The sequence below is a fragment of the Ochotona princeps genome, chromosome X, assembly GCF_030435755.1.
Source record: "Ochotona princeps isolate mOchPri1 chromosome X, mOchPri1.hap1, whole genome shotgun sequence".
Taxonomy (NCBI): Eukaryota; Metazoa; Chordata; class Mammalia; order Lagomorpha; family Ochotonidae; genus Ochotona; species Ochotona princeps.
The window spans coordinates 34,505,883-34,524,595 of NC_080865.1; the positions used below are offsets into that span (position 1 = coordinate 34,505,883).

An 18,713-nucleotide genomic window follows, 5' to 3' on the forward strand; every position below is an offset into this window, starting at 1 on the left:
TCACTATTATTAGAGTTAAATAAAGTATATTTAATAGTTTTGTTGATTTCTCATGATGGTTCTCATAGATGATTGTAGACATAGCCTTTCCATGTGTTGGGGCATGTATTAGCGAACCGACATATGTTCTTTGACTCAGTCACTTCTTCAACCCATACTGAATGTTTATAGATACGGTGATCAGTAATCCTCTGCCACACATCATAAAGGAGATTGAACATATCATAATGTGGCACGTAAGCTTTTCTGCCTTGAAGGAATGCATAGTTGTAAAAGGAGGGAAGCTTAAATGCAGATAAATTATGACCCCTTGTGATAAGCACTATAGTAGACTCAAGACCAAAATTTTTGAAGAAAACCAAAGAACGAACGCACATGCTATTTAGTAGAGTCAGAGAATGTCTCACTAAGCTGATGAATTTGGACTGGGCATTACAGTGGTTGAAATTTATAGATTTTTTTAGATGAAAATGCCATTAAGTTGTAGTATAAGTAACCTGAGAGAGAGAGACAGACAGACAGACAGAGACAGAGAGAGAGAGAGAGAGAGAGACTCCCTAAATGACTAATATGTCTGGTCTGGGCCAGGCCAAAGTCTGGAGCAAGGAACTCCATCTGAGTTTCCATGTGGGAGGCAGGGACCAAACAGTTGACCCATCTTCTTCAGCTTTCCTAAGCATATTAACAGGATGATGGATTGTAAGCAGAGTATCTAGACTGCTTGAAATGAGAGTCCCAACTATCTAGTTGAAATAAGAGTACCATATGGGATGCCAGCAATACAAGCAGTGGCTTAACCCACTGTGCCACAAAGCTAGCCCCACTGTCTGATTTAGTCAATCTCCTGTGATAATATTATCGTTTTCGTGTTGTCAGATAGAGGTCAGTCCAAATCTCAAAATTCTTAGCCTTTATTTATTTATCAGGGCATTACATAATTTCCATTCAAAAAAATCCCCTGTTGTGGTTTCATGAATATGCTATTTTATATTTGACTCTCTTCTTGCCTGTAGTGCCATTAAACTCTAAAATTGTTTTCTAGGCACTACGCATTCAACATTTGTTTTTTGTTATGTTGTGGCACATGTTATCTATACACCGACCCATAAATGCTTATTCATGGTAATGATGATAATAACGATAGTGCTGCTGATGATATCTTGACAGACAAGAAATCATTTCTCCAGTACCCGGGAAGAGATGGAGGAGCTGAAGAAAAGGATGAAAGAAGCGCCCCAGACATGCAAGCTTCCAGGACAGCCAACCATTGAAGGCTATCTATATACACAAGAGAAATGTGTGTGAAAACACCAAAGTATCCGCTGGCTTATATGAGACTACCTCTTGTTGCCCTTAATATTGCCAAACCCTGGGCGTGCATATTTTTCATAGAACCATTTAATAGCTGCGAGTCTTGGAATGCTGGTTGAAACTAGTGAGAATAAAGAGGAAGAGTCAGTCAGGGGAAGATATGAGTTTTTCTGTAAAAGGCTCTGGGATGGTTTAACCTAAGGTTTTCTCAGAGATTTAAAATGGGAATTGTTCATGTTTTGAAACCCCGTGACTATGATGAAGACAATGCATTACGGGAAGGAGACAGAGAAATAGTATCAGAGGACTTCAAGTGGTCATTGAAAAATGAAATTAAATAGTAAATATAAAAAATGGAAGCTATTTCTCAACGAAAGATTTTTAGTCTATCCCAAAAGAACTGAGGATCCTAGGAATTTAACCATGTTAATGAAATCTTTTTAGCTTTATTAGCTGATATAATGTGTGTGTATATGCGTGTGTGTGTACACACACCCACACCCCTGAATGGTTTTTAATATTAGGGAGCAAAAATAATTTGTGTGTGTTTATGTGTACACCCCTTAATGATTTTTAATATGAGGGAGCCAAAATGATTTGTAAAGGGACAAAGCAAGATTGTAAAGATGAACGTCTAATGATTTCCCTTTGAGTCCCTTGTAAACTTGCCCTTGATAAGAATGATGAGTGGGAACATTGCTGTGGAGGGGAAATAGCCTCTGGTAGAGCTTTGTTGGGTATTTTTCTGCTAGAGTTTTGGCTTACTTTCTCAGAACACTCTCATAATAAACAGATGTTATTATCCCTTAGCTCTCCAGAAAAGCAACAAGCAGAATGCTTTGAGTATCCGCAAATGCTGTTGGCATGATTTGGCTCTGTATTGGTCCACTTTGGCTTGAGTGGATCACTTGAAAGCTATTGTTTTGCTAGTGTTTTTTCATCATGTTCATTCTGGTAAAGCCATGGGTTTGTCTGTCTGTCTTTCTTTCTTTCTGAAATTCAGCATATAATACTTGTACACCTTTATGGGCACAATGTGGTATTTCATCATACACAGCACAAACCAATCAATCAACATTCCAAAATTGCCACCCTTCTTCCATATTCGGAACCTGCCAACTCTTCTCTTTCAGTTACTTACATAGTACATAATCCATTACTGTGTTTGTAATCACCATATGTGTTGTGGAATACGGACACCCATCAAGTCTGTTGAACTAGGTTTTGATGCCCTTTATCCAACCTCTCTCCATCCCCCTTATCTCACTCTTCTTGGTCTCTAGTAACTATAAGTTCAGATAATTTTTTTTTAAACTTGTCCATATGATAGAACCTGTGACAGTTCTGCTTCTGTGTTTGGCTTATAAACTTAAGGTAATCTGCTGTTCTATCCATTTGGCTGCATATGACAGGATTTCATTCTTTCTGTCGTATTAGTCTGCTATCTTTGTTCATTCATCTGTTCGTGGACACTGAAATTGAGTCAATATCTCTTTAATAAGCTAATTTCAATTCCTCCAAACACACTCCCAAAAGTGTGGAAGTGTGAAGGATCTTAGATTTCTTTTGGAGGAATCTGTATGCTTTTCTCCGTAAGGGCTATACTAATTTTCATTCTTGCAGATAGTATACAAGGATTCTCTTTTCTCTGCACCCTCGCCAGCATGTACCATATTTTTGGTGTTTTTGATAATATCTATTCTATCTGTACTGAAATAAAACCTCATTGTAACTTTAGCTCACATTACCCTCGTGGTTAGTGGCATATAATATTATTTCCAAAATATAACTTGGCTATTTGTATTTCTTCTTTAGAGGAACATCTATTCAGATAGTTTTATTTTCTATTCTAATTCTATAATATATAAATTTATATATTCTGTATAAAGTTCTATAAAATTCTATATAAATTCTCTAATATCTAAATATGTATATTTTATATAAAGAAATGCATTAGAATCTCAATTACACTTATTTAGAAATTCTTTTGAAAGCTCTCCTCTTTCTTTAAAGGTTTATTTATTTACTTGAAAGGCAGAGTTACCGAGAGGGAGCCACAGGAAGAGAAGTCTTCTGTCTGCTGATCCACTTTCCAAGTGGCTGGTAGGGTCAGAGTTGGTCTGGTGTGAAGCCAGAAGCTTCCTCTGGGTCTCCCACATAGGTGATAGGGGGCCCAAATACTTAGTCCATCTGTTACTTTACCGGGCACATTCACCAGGAGCTGGATCGGAAGTAGATTAGCCAGGATTTGAACTGGTGTACATATGGGATACCAGGGTTGCATGCAGTAGCTGAGCCACAACATCAGGCTCTTTTTTTTTTTTTCTGGGGTTGGGGAGACTCTTTTCAAACTGAGATTTTATTCTTGTTAGTGCCTGAAGCTAGATCCTATTTATTTATGTTACTAGTTAGTATAGATTTATTTGCGTATAAGAATTTCACACATTTTTTTCATAATGTACATTTTTCCATGAAATCTTTGAAGGCCCTTCATGTTTATTATACCTGTTATGTGCCACACAGGGTGCTGAGTACTTTAGAAACATTGTTATATTTGATCTTTGATCTTACCTTATTCCCATTTTACACATGAGGCCACTGAGGCTCCGTGAAATCACCATTTGAAATGCTTATGACTGACAAATTGCAGGCCCAAGATTAAGTTTAGGACTGTGAGATGCTGAAACTCAGGCCCCTACCACCATACTTTGTATTATATACTGACTCAGAATCACATGATTGCTCTTGAAGCACTTCATGGCCAGCATGAGTTCAGTCAGCAAGACAGCATTGTTCATTGCTAAACTAGGAAAATGGATTAATGAGCCTAATCATTAAATATTGCAGAGGCTTCAGACTTCCTTGCATACTAAATCACATTATGCAAACCTGTATTTGCTATTTTGCCTTCCTTTTTGAAACTATAACACAGGACCCGGTACAATGACTAAATGGCTAAATCCTCACCTTTCAAGCACGCAGGGATCCCATATGGATGCCGGTTCATATCCCGGCTGTTCCACTATCCAGCTTCCTGCTTATGGCCTGGGAAAGCAGCAGGGGATGGGCAAAGCCTTGGGATCCTGCACCCATATGGAAGACCCGGAGGATGCCCCTGGCTTCGGATCAGCTCAATTCTGTCCATTGTGGCCACTGGGGAGTGAACTAGCAGAGGGAAGATCTTTCTCTGTCTTTCCTTCTCTCTGTAAATCTGATCTGCCTTTGCAAGAGTTAACAAATAGATCTTTTTTTTTTAAAGAAACTATAAGCTAGTGCCTTCAAAGCCTATAACTTCAATCAATCTCTTTTCAGTTATTTTATATGAGGAACAGACAGACGAGATACAACCAGAGGTGACTGGTGCAAAACCTACTGAAATTTAGAAACCTTGCACTTCAAAAACTGTTATCATGATTCCCATAGTGCAGTTAACTTTTTCTGATTTTTAAAGATGTCCATTCACACTTGTCACGTTCTGTCTCAACACTGTTGACATTCTGAGCTTGATACTTTCTTTCAGAGGTGCTCCTGAATTTTTGTTTTACTTGTAATGCAAAGTATTTAAAAATAAGAGAGCAAAAATAGTCCTTAACTAACTCAGTGCTAAAAGGAATCGAAAGAAGGAGATATCAGCGTGACGTAGGGGATAGGACAAAATCCATTGACCAATCAGATGAGCCAGGTTACAGGGAAGGTATTGGTGGGGAAAATGGCAGAGGAAATATGAACACCTGCCCCCCTCCCCTGCCTGCCAGGAGTGGATGTGGAAAGCGGTTGGTGACGTCGAGGCTCTCTATGTTTGTAGTAGAGAAGGCCGTGGGAGGCTGGAGCTCAGGGAAAGGGTGGGGCTGCACTGAGAATTTGGTGAGCATGTTGTTAACAGCTTCGTTCTTACAAAGCTAAATCATTTGTTCCAGCAGCTCACTTTTATCTCTTCTTAGGGGCATTGGGAATATCCTGGGTGAAATACTATTGTCGATATGAGAAGGAGACCAAAACCCTTACCATGACGCCTATGGAACAGAAGCCGGGTGCTAAGCAGGTCAGTTCTCTCTGTCTCTCTCTCCCTGTCTCTCTTTCCTTCTCTCTTTTTAGGTAAGTTCTTGCTTGTTATATTTTTGGGGATTCATATCTATGACTGCATCTCAGGAAACAAAATGTTGACTTACTATCAAATAATCAAGTCTATCATTGTCATCTGATGCAATGACTTTACCTGGTCTGTGTTTGCACTGGACCAGATACCGCTCTGTTGAGTTAAAATTTTCTTGGTTTATTGTGTCAGGTGTTCTGATAGTAATACCGTTTAGATTGTCTGTCTCCTTTTCAGAAGTAATTATTGCAAAGTCCAAGACATACTCAGAAGACATCACTTTCGTATCCTGCTTACGGCTGAGAGCAAGTTTTTCTTCTAGTGTTTTCTTTTTCTTCTTCCTTTTTCATGGAATGTCTGCTTGCAAAATTGCCATGATGTCAGTGAAAGCAGTTTCGGTGCAAGGTTCTTTATCGAATACAAGAGGAACTTGTTTCCTGGAATAGTACATAGTTACTTGGATTTCCTTGCATTAGACTGGGAAATGATTTCTTCAATTCTTGGGGACTCAATTCTTGGGCAGTGTCTGCGTTTGAGATAGTGGGTGAGTGTTATTCTCAGTTAATAGATGGTGAAGTTGACTCAGAGAAGGAGAATGATCTGCCCAGGTTCACATAGTTAGTAGATGGTGTAAACGAGACAAGATCTCTGGTCTTCACCTTCCACCTTATTACCATTTCCATTGTTCCAGCTTGGGTGCCTTTAAGCAAGCTGCCTTGCCTCCCTGAGCTCCTCTTCCTCCTACTGATTGTTGTGAAGAAAATTGGTTTGCAAATACCTCATATACTTGTTACACATAGTAGGTGATAAACAAGTGTTGCCTCTCTTCGTGGTACCACATTGTCTCTGTTGAGGTCATTAATAGAGGGAAAGTGAGCATTGTGGGGCTGATGAATTTTAGTCTATGGATACAGTGAGCTTTAGTCTCCCTAAGTGCTCAGAAGATAAAAGGAGGTGCTTTATCTGGCACAAATGAAATACTCAATGCCACCTTTGCTAATGCACAAATGCGTTTCTTTCCCCTACTCTTGTTCTACATTTGGAGAAATTGCTTTTGTGATTCCTGTCACCCTTAAGAGAGTGGATGGGATGAATGTTTGTCTCTCTTCCTCCATCTGCCTTCTGAATGAAAACTTCTTCGCTCACCTTTTCCCTGACTTTCTGAGAAGGGTTTGAAAAAGCCACTTACTCGCTTAGAACCTCCCCACTTAAAGACCACATGAAGCTTTTATTATTTACACTTAATGCCATTTGAGCAGTCCATTTCCCGTATGCTTGCCTTAGGTGATGTGCAGTGAGCTTCCCATTTCACCATCCATGCCTGGGAAAGAGCGCTTGGCTGCCCCCAGCAATTTCTCCTGGTCCCAGCCCTTGACTGTTGGAGCAGGGCGAAATCATCTGCCATCTTGCTATGAGTACCATTTGAGAGGACAAGATTCTCAGGGAGTCTGCACGTTGCTCATGCTGCCGTGAGAGATGCCTTCCAAGTGACGCCGAGGACACTGCAGGAGGCGGAAGAAGCTGCTGTACTTTTCTTTTTTTGTTTTTTTTTTCAAATTGTTACTCATTCTGTTCCTATCAGGGACCCTTGGACTTAACCTTGAAGTACTGTGTGAGAAGGAAGACGGAGTCTATCGACAAGAGATTCTGTTTTGATATAGAAACGAACGAAAGGTAAGCTGGTGCTGGTGGTGTAAGTATATCCACATGACAGATGCTGAGCCTGGGTAGATCTTGTATTTTCCACTGTCATCCTCTGTTAGTGAAAATGAGCAGTCTGTTCCAGACAGCTTTGTCTCAGCTCTTCTGGCTGCCTTCCACAGGGATCCCTGTGAAAACCTGGCTCCGAGTAGCTTTTTTGCTATGTAAGGCTTTTTATTTTTCATTCAGATTTGCCTCACCTGCTCTGGCCGGGAAATCCTCTCTTAGGATTTAAGTGATCAGTTATGCAAAAAATGTTATCACATATTTCTCAGCTGGTAATGCTAAGAAAAGGATAGGATAATGAAATTCATGTTTTTATGAGCATTACTAATGTAACGTTAAAAATAACTGAATTGGAACACCTTTGAAATTATTCTTTTATGCTTCTCTGAGAGAGACAGAGAAAGAAAGAGACAGAGAAAGCTCCTATCTGTTGTGCAGTGATTGGATCTGGATGAGGGCTCGAGCAGAAATTGGGCATGGACTCCAGATGTCTCATATGGCTGGCATAGACCCAATTAGTTAAGCCACCACCACTGCCTACCAGGGTCTGCCCTGATGCCAGCTGTGCCAGCTGAACCCAAGTACTCCAATATGGAGTACCTCACTTCACTATTGGGTATGAGGTGTGCTTAGCCACTGGACTAAACTCCTGTTTCTGGAACACATCCTGGAAGGGTGGTACAATTAGGGAGCCTTATTCTTCCTACTTAGTGTTAAAAGGATGCAGACTTTTTCCTACTTTGCATATACTAATGTGAGGGTGGAAACAGTTTGATCCTGAGCATTCAGATATTAGAGCCCTGCTTGTACATTTCGGACTTAGTTGTACTTATTTCTCTCCAGTGCCCTCCCACCCCCACCCTCCCTTTCACAACCAATCTGAGCAGGTTTACTGGTTTTAACCTTTAAGCTTCAAAATGAGAACATCTGGAATCATTTTGTTAAAAAAAAGAAAAGGATGCATTGTAATTGGGACGTTGACCCAAAATTCAGTGAATAAGTGCATCTCTAGAGTTCAGTTTGATTATTTGTGTATATTAGGCACTGAGTGATAGAATGGAGCTTAGCAAAATGATCAGAATGCTAGAAAGGAACTTGAAGGATGAATAATCACAATATTATATAAATAAAAATGTGACAATTATGAAGATTAGACTGAGAAAAGAGGGTATTCTTATATAGAGGAATAAGAAATTACTAGGTGTTCCCTCATTTAAAAATTGGCACGTGATTATTTAATCTGCAGACTTTTCGCTTGCAAATCTATATAATTCCTTTATTATAAAATGGAGGATCCCAATGGAGATGGCTGTGATAGTAAATATTGTTGTCAGTAACCAGGGAAGTGTCACTCAGTTTTGCTGACTGTGTCAGCCCCAGTGAGAAGGGGGAAATGAATTCTGGTTGATTTCCCTGCTATGAACCTGCAGTGTCTCAGGTTCTTCAGCCTCAAGGTGATTAAAAAACATGAACCGTTCCATGTCTAGTTCCATTGGGATCCCCTCCCTGTTTAGTTTGTTTTTTCAAGCTACTTGCAAATCATATTCCCAGCTTAAAGCAGTGATTTGAACAAACATATTTCTTGCAACCTAGTTCTAGGCATGGCCATGCTATATACTCATTTTTTTAAAATAAAATTTATTTTTATTGGAAAGGCAGATTTACAGAGAGTAGGAGAGACAGAGCGACCTTCCATCTGCTGCTTCACTGAACAAATGATCACAGTGGCCACAATGGCCAGAGCTGGGCTGATTGAAAACCAGGAGCCAGGAGCCTCTTCCGGGTTTCCCATGTGCATGCAGTGTCCAAAGGCTTTGGGCCATCCCCTGTTGCTTTCCCAGGCCATAAGCAGGGAGCTGATTGGGAAGTGGAACAGCCAGAACATGAACTGGTGCCCATATGGGATGCTGGTACTGACAGGTGGAGGATTAGCCAATTGGGCCACCATGCTGGCACATACATACTCAATTTTAAATGTTTCCCCTCCATCCAGAATGGTGAGGAATTCTGAGATTAGGGCCCAGCAAGAAAAGATTTGAAATGTCTATGATTGTAGTTATCACATATTGTGGTTTTTAAAAGCATTTCCTCATTTAGTCCATTGCATCTCAGTTTTACAGATAAGGAGAATGTAATTCAAATACATTGAACTGATTTTCCCAACTGAAGTCACACAGTGAGCCGTGAGGCTGAGCTCAAACCTTTGGTCTCTAGGTTTCCAAAACCCAGTCCCTTTATATTTTTTTTTGTTTCATTGCCTGTTCTGTTATTCTAAGCAAAATAAATATGCTAAGGGAGAGAGCATTAGATGAAATAATGAACACGTGCTGATGCACCCCTCTGCACATGGGGCCTTGTGAGAGTTCTGCCACCTGCTTCCTGTGCTAGTCCTACCGACGCTAGGAACAGAAGCAGAACAGACATCACACGCCTGGACCTTGACTTCCTTGGAACACAGAGCAAAGGGCTCGTTGTGTTCCTTTCCCAAGACCAGGAAGAGAAGATAACATTTTTATTTATTTATGTTACTATTCGTAGTTGAAACCGTAGACTCGTAACACATCACAACTTTGAAGTTACTTGTGTGTGTGTGTGTGTGTGTGTGTGTGTGTGTGTGTGTGTGTGTGTTGGTATGCATGTACGCTGTAACATTTCTATAAGCTCCACACATGGTAGTTGTTCTGTTTCTCGGCTAGGGAGGTGGACTTCCAGGAGGATTTTAGCAGGATATCTGGCTTGAAGTGTTCGCCTTTCTGTCAGTTCTTCATTTCTTTACAAAAAGCACCAGACTTCCTAGCCCCAGAAGATGTATCCAAAATGGTAGTTATGTCTTAGCGCAAGGTAAAGGCGGAAGACTAAAAACAAAGCTAAACCCTGGTTTCCAATTGATGAAGCTTCCGGGTCATTTGGGTGCCTCACTGCTTAAGGAAACTTTGTGAAGTAAGAGCTGGAAGGGCAGGTATGACAGGATTCCCACAATGGCAGTACCGGAAAGGAGCTCCTGGCTTCTGTGTTGTGTCTCAACGCTCTTTTTTTTTTTTTTAAGATTTATTTTATTTTTATTACAAAGTCAGATATACTGAGAGGAGGAGAGATAGAGAGGAAGTGGAGCTGCCGGGATTGGAACCAGTGGCCATATGGGATCAAGGCGAGGACCTTAGCCACTAGGCCATGCCGCCAAGCCCGTGTCTCAACGCTCTTACAGAAAAAGAACCAGAGCCAAAGAGGCCTACTCTTACAGCCAGGCACTCGGAAGGCTTGGATGATGGCTTTCACCATGCGTAACCCGCAAAGAAAATCCCATCTCATCACAGAGGTGAGAGCATGAAGGGATCCGAAGGGTGCAGCTAGCCCGGGAATGTACGGAGAGTCTTCAGTAGTAGAAACAATCCGAAATATCCAGTTCGTGACCATAAAGACTATGCTGATATGGCATAGCTCTAGATACGGTTAGTGGTTTTTTTTTTTTTTTTTTTTTTGTCTCATTTGTGCCTCTGCAACAAAATACGTGGGACTGAATGATAGATCAAAACAACAGAGATGTTTTAGAGGCCAGGAGGTCCAAAATCAAGGTGCTTGCAGGTTCCATGCCTGAGAAGAATCTAGTGTTAGCTTTAAAGATCTTGCCTTGCGGCCAGTGCTGTTGCATAGCAGCCTGATCCTCCGCCTATAGCGCCAGCATATAAATGGGTGTTGGTTTGTGTCCCAGCTGCTCTACTTCCCATTCAGCTCTCTGTTTATGGCCTGGGAAAGTGGTGGAGGATGGCCCAAGTCCTTGGGACTCTGCATCCACATGGAAGACATTTAAGAAGCTCCTGGCTCCTGGCTGTGGACCGGCTCAGTTCTGGTTATTGCAACCTCTTAGGGAGTGAACCAGCAGCTGAAAGATTCTTTCTCTCCCGTCTCTCTCTCTCGCTCTCGCTCTCTCTCCCTCTCTCCCTCTCTTCCTCTTTCCCTCTCTCCCTCTCTGTCTCTCTGTCTCTCTTTTCTCTCTCCCTCCCTCCTTATGTGTGTGTAACTCCTGCCTTTCAAATAAAAATAAATCTTAAAAAAAAATGCTTCCTTGTTGCTTAGCTCTCTGGAGAAGACAGATGCTGTGTCTTCACATGCAGAGGGGCTAAGGCCAAGATCCCACCCCCTCAAACCCTTTCCTTGGGGTGTTGATGCCATTTGCCATTCCTGCGGCCAGCACCCTCATGATGTTAGTCTCCCAAAGACCCCACCTGTCAATGGATGGCGCTGGCACTTAAACTTTAAGATACGAATTTCTGAAAACTATTCAGACCATGGTAGATGGCTCACAAGGGCATAAAATAAAATTGGATTGAAAGTCACCTGCCACGTGGAAGAGGTCTTCTACTACAGTGGTGAAGAACACGGTTTTTTGCATCGAAAGCCTCTCTCGATCGCTTCCGTGCCTGTGAGCTTGAGAAACAGCTCTCTGGTCAGAACTGCTTCCTAGGTTTGTTGGGGATAGGGCGGGGTGTTAAATGTGTAAAGTCCTTAATCTGTGTTAGTTGCATTTATTATTCATAAGATCGCTTGCCAGCCAAAAGGCTCCCTCCCCGCGGCTGAGCCGGTCTGAATGGGGTTGAAGTCTTTCCACAGTGGAAATGCTTTCTGGCCGATGCTAGGTGGTGGGTGGAAGGAGCAAAGCCATTCCCGTGACGGTTGACTGTGCCTCTGATGACATGCGCAGCCCCGAGCCCCGATCGATGGCTGCCTTCCAAGACAGGGAGGCAAGAAGACCTCTCTAGTTCTGCTCAGGCACAACGGGGCGATTTTATATGTGTGGTACCTTTGACATCCACCTTTCTGTTTTCTTACTCGCTGTTGCCATGGGACCTCAAAGATACCACATCGGCCAGGATCTCCAAAGCTCCCGTTCTCTGAATTTCTCATTGTCGTTCAGAATCAAAATGATTTCGAAAATAGAGTTTTAGAGGTCTGTGACTATTCAGTACCACAGCACCCACAGCAGAGGGTCTCTAGATCTAATGAATCCATTCTCTCAGGGGGAATTTTCTGCTAGAAGTATGTCATTCTTTTTATTTCAGACCAGGAACCATCACTCTCCAGGCCCTTTCAGAAGCCAACAGAAGGCTATGGATGGAAGCCATGGATGGGAAAGAACCTGTAAGTTCCCTCAGGCGCTGGGGACGCCACAGCATCACAGGCTGGTGTCTGAGTGCCCCCTAGTGGTAGCCTAAGACAATGAAACTTTAGGTTTCAGAGCTGGGAGGTGATGTTGATATTGTATCTCTTGTTCATTCAGGCAACTTGAGTTGCAAAGAAGGTGACGGGCTGGTCTAGTTTCACTCTCAGGGCAGGAATCAAATCCGGGCTTACACTATAGGTTTCACTGTTGCGTTGTTAGCGAACATAACTATGCCCACAAGTCCTTAAGAAAGAAAAGTAAGCTTGTACTTCATATTATGTAACTAAATGCGTATTCATATAGAAGGATGGAGGAGAATTTCTAATGTGTGTGAGTAAACAACTATTGATCATTCATTCAAAATGGTTTTTCTGCCCCTCTTCTAAGAGCGTATTCTCTTTGAGGATAAAGCTGGTGGAAGAAATGGCATTGATATACTACGGCCCCAAAATACTCCATTTAGAGTGCTGCTGGGAGGGAGGAAAGTGATCCCTTTTAAAGGATTCGTGCTTATCATAGAGAGACCCAGATGGGCAGTCAGGAGTCATTGAAGAGCATTCTCTCATCATTAATTTCCCAGTTGCATTTCTTCTTATGTCATGGATAAATAATATCAGCTTCCCGGAGTTGGAATCCCAAAAGCCTGGGTTTGGATCCTGGTTCTGCCATCACACAGTTATCAGCTAAGAGCAAGTCATTTCAGCCGCGACTTACTTTTCTTCCGCATAGGAAGGTGGCTTTAGTAATCTCTACTTATCTCACAACATTGCTTTAGAAAATAAAGTGAAAGACATGACGCACTATGTTAGTTTTAGGAGCTCCCAATGGATCTGAAGTTTGTGTGCAATACTGGGATGCGGTGGTCGGTACTGTTTTATCTCCTTGTTTTATTCAGTCAAAAACTGGTCAAGTGTAAAAGTGCATTCCAGGTTTTCCCTGCTGTGCTTCTTCAGTGCACTGGACACTAAAAAGGACACTAAAAAGGAGGCAGTGGATCCCACATTGCATTCATAGCAACCAGGAAGGTGGCAAAGAGAAGTGAAGTTATGACAATTAGCATTTGCCAAGTTGGCCGGGGCCCATCTTCCCTTCTCTTTGTCACTTGCCTGGTGTTTCATTATGGCATGCCTGTGTTGTTTCTTGGAAGGGAGGCTAGGGGACTCGGCAAGGAGTTTGTCTCTCAATCCATCTCCCGTGTTGATTTCTCCCTTTAGGCTATTAAAGACCAATGGATGAAGACAGGTTTTTGTGGAGAATGTTGTTAAGACATGTCCTCGCTGAATGTGGGGCCTCCCATACTTGCTTATGGCAAACCCTTCCCAGTGTTTCTTCTTAAAAGAAGTGACAGCAAAGGGTGGCTAGTAGAGAAATCTCTCTCCTTGAGAGATCTACATGGCCTACAGACATATCACAACATTTTCTTGTAAAGCAGAGGTTGTTAAAGTAGATCCTAACAGATAGTATAACGAGGACTTCTTTTCCATGGATTCCCCTTGCTCAGGTGGATGATATTTGATTGAACACCCTAATCTAGTAATCTCACATGTTGTGCACATGCCTTTATTTCAGGCATCAAAGGCGTTCAAACCGCAAGGGGACATCTCCAACCCTGATCCCTCTATAGCATGACAAAAGTTCTGAAATCTAGTGAATGGGAAAGGCGTGTCCATCTTGGTGACATGGACTCACAGCCAGGACTAGTCTTTAAAATTGAAAGACTCTTTTCTGGTCTTTCCTGGATCTAACACAATGTGTAACTTGACAATGATGCGAAGAAATCTTGGTGATCTCTTGTTTCAGATGCGCATTGGCCTTTCTACAGAGAGGCTCAAGCAGCCATGAAGTAGCCTTTGGTTTGGGCTGTTGGGGTTGGAAACACTTTTATTTTTGTCACCAACGTCCCAGACGTGGGTGTCCATGGGAAAATGACTTCCTTTCTCTCTTGCTGTTTTGTTTCATCATAAAAATTGCTGCAAACTTTGCAGAAGTTAATGTCCAAGATGGATTGGCTACAACTTCCACACCAGTGAACTGTATGCTATCTAGTACACTTTTCCAGGGATCTTTTTTTTAATTAAAAAATTGTTTATTTTTATTGCAAAGTCAGAGATATATATATATAGAAGAGGAGAGACAGAGGGGAAGATCCTCTGTCTATTGATTCACTCCCCAAGCAGCCACAGTGGCCGGAGCTGAGCCGATCTGAAGCCAGAAACCTGGAGCCTCTTCTGGGTCTCCCACGCGGGTGAAGGGTCCCAAGGCTTTGAGTCATCCTCGACTGCTTTCCCAGGCCACAGACAGGGATCAGGATGGGAAGCGGGGCTGCCAGGACTAAGGCCAGTGCCCATATGGGATTCCAGCATGCTCAAGGTGAGGATTTCAACTGCTAATCTAGCGCACCGGGCCCAATTATCAGGCATCTTTAAGCTGTTTTCTAGAGATCTGGGCAGAGACTGCCATTTATTTAACCTGTTTTTCCTTCTTGTTAAAGCCCCAGAATTTCTAGTGATTTTGATGGTCTATCTGGGTAAAGAGATTTGCTACTGTTTGCAGTGTTTAACTATAGTGATTCACAATAGCCATGGCTCTGTTTTTTTCTTCTTCTTTTGTAGATTTACCACAGCCCCATAACGAAACAGGAAGAAAGTGAGTCATTCAGATTTCTTGTCTACGACATGATAACATCCTAATCATAGTAAATATGTATGTGTGATATATATTGTTGATGCAAGTTTGCATATGCATGCCTCTGTGTGAAATGAAATTTAGCTCTGTTATTATTAAAAGTGCCTGTTATGATGGGGATTGCAGTCGTAATATACAGGAAGCACATACCCGTCTTGTTCAGGATTCAGGATAGAAAGTGTATGAATTTCCAGGCTAGCATTTCATTTTATGTTGCTCATGCCTACAGCAGGTGTAATGCAAAGGCTAAAGAAAAGCATTTTGTATTCTAAGTTAAAGCCATAAAACGTAACCGTAAGAAAATGGAGCTTTCCATTTAAGGGTGATTGGAGCTGAGCAACCAAATCCTTGGTTTTCTCAGTGGCGTTTCTCAGCATCATGACTAAATGTGTGATAGGAAATTCTTGTTGCACTTGAATCTAATTCTGATTTCCTTTGCTTGAAACAGTGGAGCTGAATGAAGTAGGCTTCAAGTTTGTTAGGAAGTGCATCAATATCATTGAGTCCAAAGGTAAGATCCACAGCTTTGCTCTTAACCTGCCATGAGGAAGCTATAGCTTTGGCACTGTTGAATTGGATCACTGTGACTTTATCCCGGGGCAGTTTCTCTCAAGTAGCAATAATAAAGTCTGTTGGTCAGGACTCATCTTAGAAATGAAGACCATTCATAAACCTCGAGCATTAGATACAATTTGTAGAATTCTAACAAATCGATGTCCAAGCATATTTGGATAATGTGTAGATTGCTGCTTTTAAAGAGATAGTGCTTCGAATGACTTGTGAAGTATCGTGAAATTGCACCTGTAATTCCTTAAGCAGGATTAGGATGGCTGCAAGCCACACACATGAGGTAAATTTCGGACACAATATATATTGGTTTCTAAGTTGATGTCAGCAAAGTTAAACAAAGGCAAATGCGGGATCCGCATTCTTCCTCATTTCCCTTTGAGGATTCTAGGGTGGAGAGGCAAGGGTGATCTATGAGCCGGACCTCTTTTGCCTTTGGAATGTGGCTCCAGCCTTCCTCAGAGCAGAGTGTGGCCTTTTGCCGCACACCTGCCGGAGTCCCATCCTCTGCGCTGTGCGCTGCTCAGGAGCTCCTTGCAGATCGGTGTTTCCTCCTGGGTCTGTGAAATTGCAGCTCCCTTCCAGCACGGCAGCGCTGGTCTCAGCTGCCTGCTGCCACCCACCTAAGCCTGTGCTTCTATTTACTGTACACCGAATTCTCTTCTCATGGAGAGTAATGAGTGCTCGGTACACTCCAAATCAAAGGATGGGTATTTGGGAGAGAGGCTTCAGAAGTATTCCCCTTTGCAGGGGAGGACTAGGGTGCAGGGGCAGAACAAGGGGAGCATTTTGTGTCTGAATTGCCCTCCGTGTGCCTGTCCATCCTTTCTCTAGCCTAGGAGAGATGAAAGGGACAGCTTTATCAACTCAAGTGACCCAATTTTCTTTCCCTAGGGATCAAGACAGAGGGCTTGTACCGCACTGTGGGTAGCAACATTCAGGTTCAGAAGCTGCTGAACGCCTTTTTTGGTAACCATTTTACTTTGCTAAGACATAGCGAGAGAAGCTTATGTGTTAGACAGCAATGTGATTGGAAGTGACGGAACGCATGGCCAAAGGGAGATTGTAGAATTTGAGAACTTTGTTTTCCAATGTGAAATGTTTGCCTATCTGCCCACCCTGAGTCCAAGACAACCTCCGTCTTGAAGAAATGCCTGTCAGCTCTCCTGCTTCACAAACCAGTCACTGCTCAGATGTTTTCAATCTGGGCCCTGGACCGATCTCTCCTGTGGCACCCCGTGGCCAAGCCTAGCAGCTAGCTGTCTTCTTGTCCAATCTCGTGAATACTTTGCACTCTTTATCTGACTTGATCTCCCGTTGGTCACTTTCTCCCGACTTGATTTCCATGTTGCAAGACTCTCCTGATTCCTCCGACACCTTGTGCTGTGGCGTTGACTGTTTTACTGTTTTTCTTCCTGGTTTTAAAGCCTTCCCTCAAGAATTCCCTGAGTTCTATTTGTTCCCCCCTTCAATTCTTTGTCTCTGTTTCTGCACTGATTATTGTTAAACCTGACTGTGGCTTACGTTTTCATTTTTAAAGGTCTAATTATCTTTATCAGATGCTGGATAGTACAACTTATCGAGTGCCTTAATTTTGCTTTTGCAAACTGCATTGGATTTTGTTTTGTAGACAGCTGTTGGTGAATCTGCTGAATCTATTTGAGGCTCCTTTTCACGCTGTTAGGCCAGGTGTAAGGTCTTCTGTCGGAAATGTGTAGACAATGGGATGCCGGACTATCTGACACTGTCTGTATCAGCGATGTCGGGGTACACTTAAATAAGAGACTGATGGAATCATGACTCCTTATGAAGGACTATACTATTGTAGCAACATGGGGGAAACCTTTCGGGGGTGGGAGTTTGGGGGAGGGAATCCCAAATAAGATAAAACAAAATAAAATGAACTAAAAATAAATAAATAAAAAACAAAACAAATAATCAAACAAAAAGGTGTTCTTTAGTGGCTAATTGAACCTACTACTGAGACTTGACTTCCTTTGTCTCTTTATTCATATTGCTTGTAACATACACATCCCCCCAGCTCTGCATGAATTCTAGGACACATTTTTGCCAAGCCTGTAGGATTTTACCGGGGGCTTGTTGCCGATTGACCCCTATGTCAGTATTCAGTGGTAGAGACGGGGACCCATAGCTGTGTTTTATGGTTCCCTCTCTCCACATCTCCCTGTCCTCTGGCGCTTTCCCGGGTAAATCCTAACTGTCCCAGCTGTCTTGCAGTTTGATCATTGTCTCTTCAATCAAGCAAGACTCCCATTCTTAGTTTCAGTTCCCACTCTCTGTACGACCATCCAGAAAGTACTTTCAAGGTAGCAAACTGTGGTGATGATAGGGCTTATCTTGTTTGTTCTTCTTTTGTAGGCTCATATTCCTCTCCTAATCATTTGGCATATTTTTATTTTATATTGTCCAGTTTTCTGATTGTTACAGCAGGAGGTTAAGTCTGGTACTGGTTTATTGCACCATGAATGGGATTGGAAGGCCCTGCGTGTGGTTTCTGCGACCATCCATGTGCTGACAACTGCACACAGTATCATCCACTGGGTTGTAGTCACGTATGTCCCATTTCCCATGGCACCTTTGTTTCTTAGCTACGTTTAGGATCTGCCATGTATCAGAATGAGCATGTTTATGTAGCATCCTGAGATAAATGGACACGGCTGAGACAGTAAGAACTAGAGGCTGAGGGAATCCTTTGTGGAATTGCTGCAACAAGGTCTCTCGACATAGATATTCTGCAGGTGCATACACTGGACATCTCCACTACCAAACTCATTGGTTTTTCTTCCTAAAAACTTGGCAAGGCATCTGGTAAGGTCAGTTTTCAAAGTTTCAGGAAATAGACCGAGTGTGGAAAGCTACTGTTCATATGAAACAAATGTTTTGATTTTTTTTTTCCTCTGACACATAGCATAATCTCTACAACTCTGCAGGCCTGACTGTTGGAAAATGCTCTAGCACTGAGCAAATATCTTTGTTTTTCACTAATTGCTTTATATTCTTGACTTTGCAAAAATAAAATGGTCTTATTCCTGGCCAGTTTATAACTAATCTCATTAGTTAAAGGACACTTTTTCATACATAATGCATGGTCCAGGATATTTAGTCTCTGAAAACTTATATTGGAAGGGGCCTTTGAGAGAGTTGAGCCTGGCTTGGAAGTCATTCACAGAA

The 18,713-nt window shown here is 42.2% G+C and overlaps 1 protein-coding gene across 5 annotated transcripts in view; it reads left to right on the plus strand.

The window, feature by feature from the left end:
* Window positions 1-18,713, plus strand: part of OPHN1 (oligophrenin 1) — a 329,287-nt gene that overhangs the window by 165,188 nt on the left and 145,386 nt on the right. For all 5 annotated transcript variants that reach the window (XM_004595205.4, XM_058658533.1, XM_058658534.1 and 2 more), the window contains 7 exons: window positions 1,168-1,297; window positions 5,253-5,353; window positions 6,987-7,078; window positions 12,169-12,247; window positions 14,882-14,915; window positions 15,403-15,465; window positions 16,416-16,490. In XM_004595205.4, the coding sequence (XP_004595262.2) occupies window positions 1,168-1,297; window positions 5,253-5,353; window positions 6,987-7,078; window positions 12,169-12,247; window positions 14,882-14,915; window positions 15,403-15,465; window positions 16,416-16,490 (574 nt within the window). The remainder of the gene's footprint in view (window positions 1-1,167; window positions 1,298-5,252; window positions 5,354-6,986; window positions 7,079-12,168; window positions 12,248-14,881; window positions 14,916-15,402; window positions 15,466-16,415; window positions 16,491-18,713) is intronic.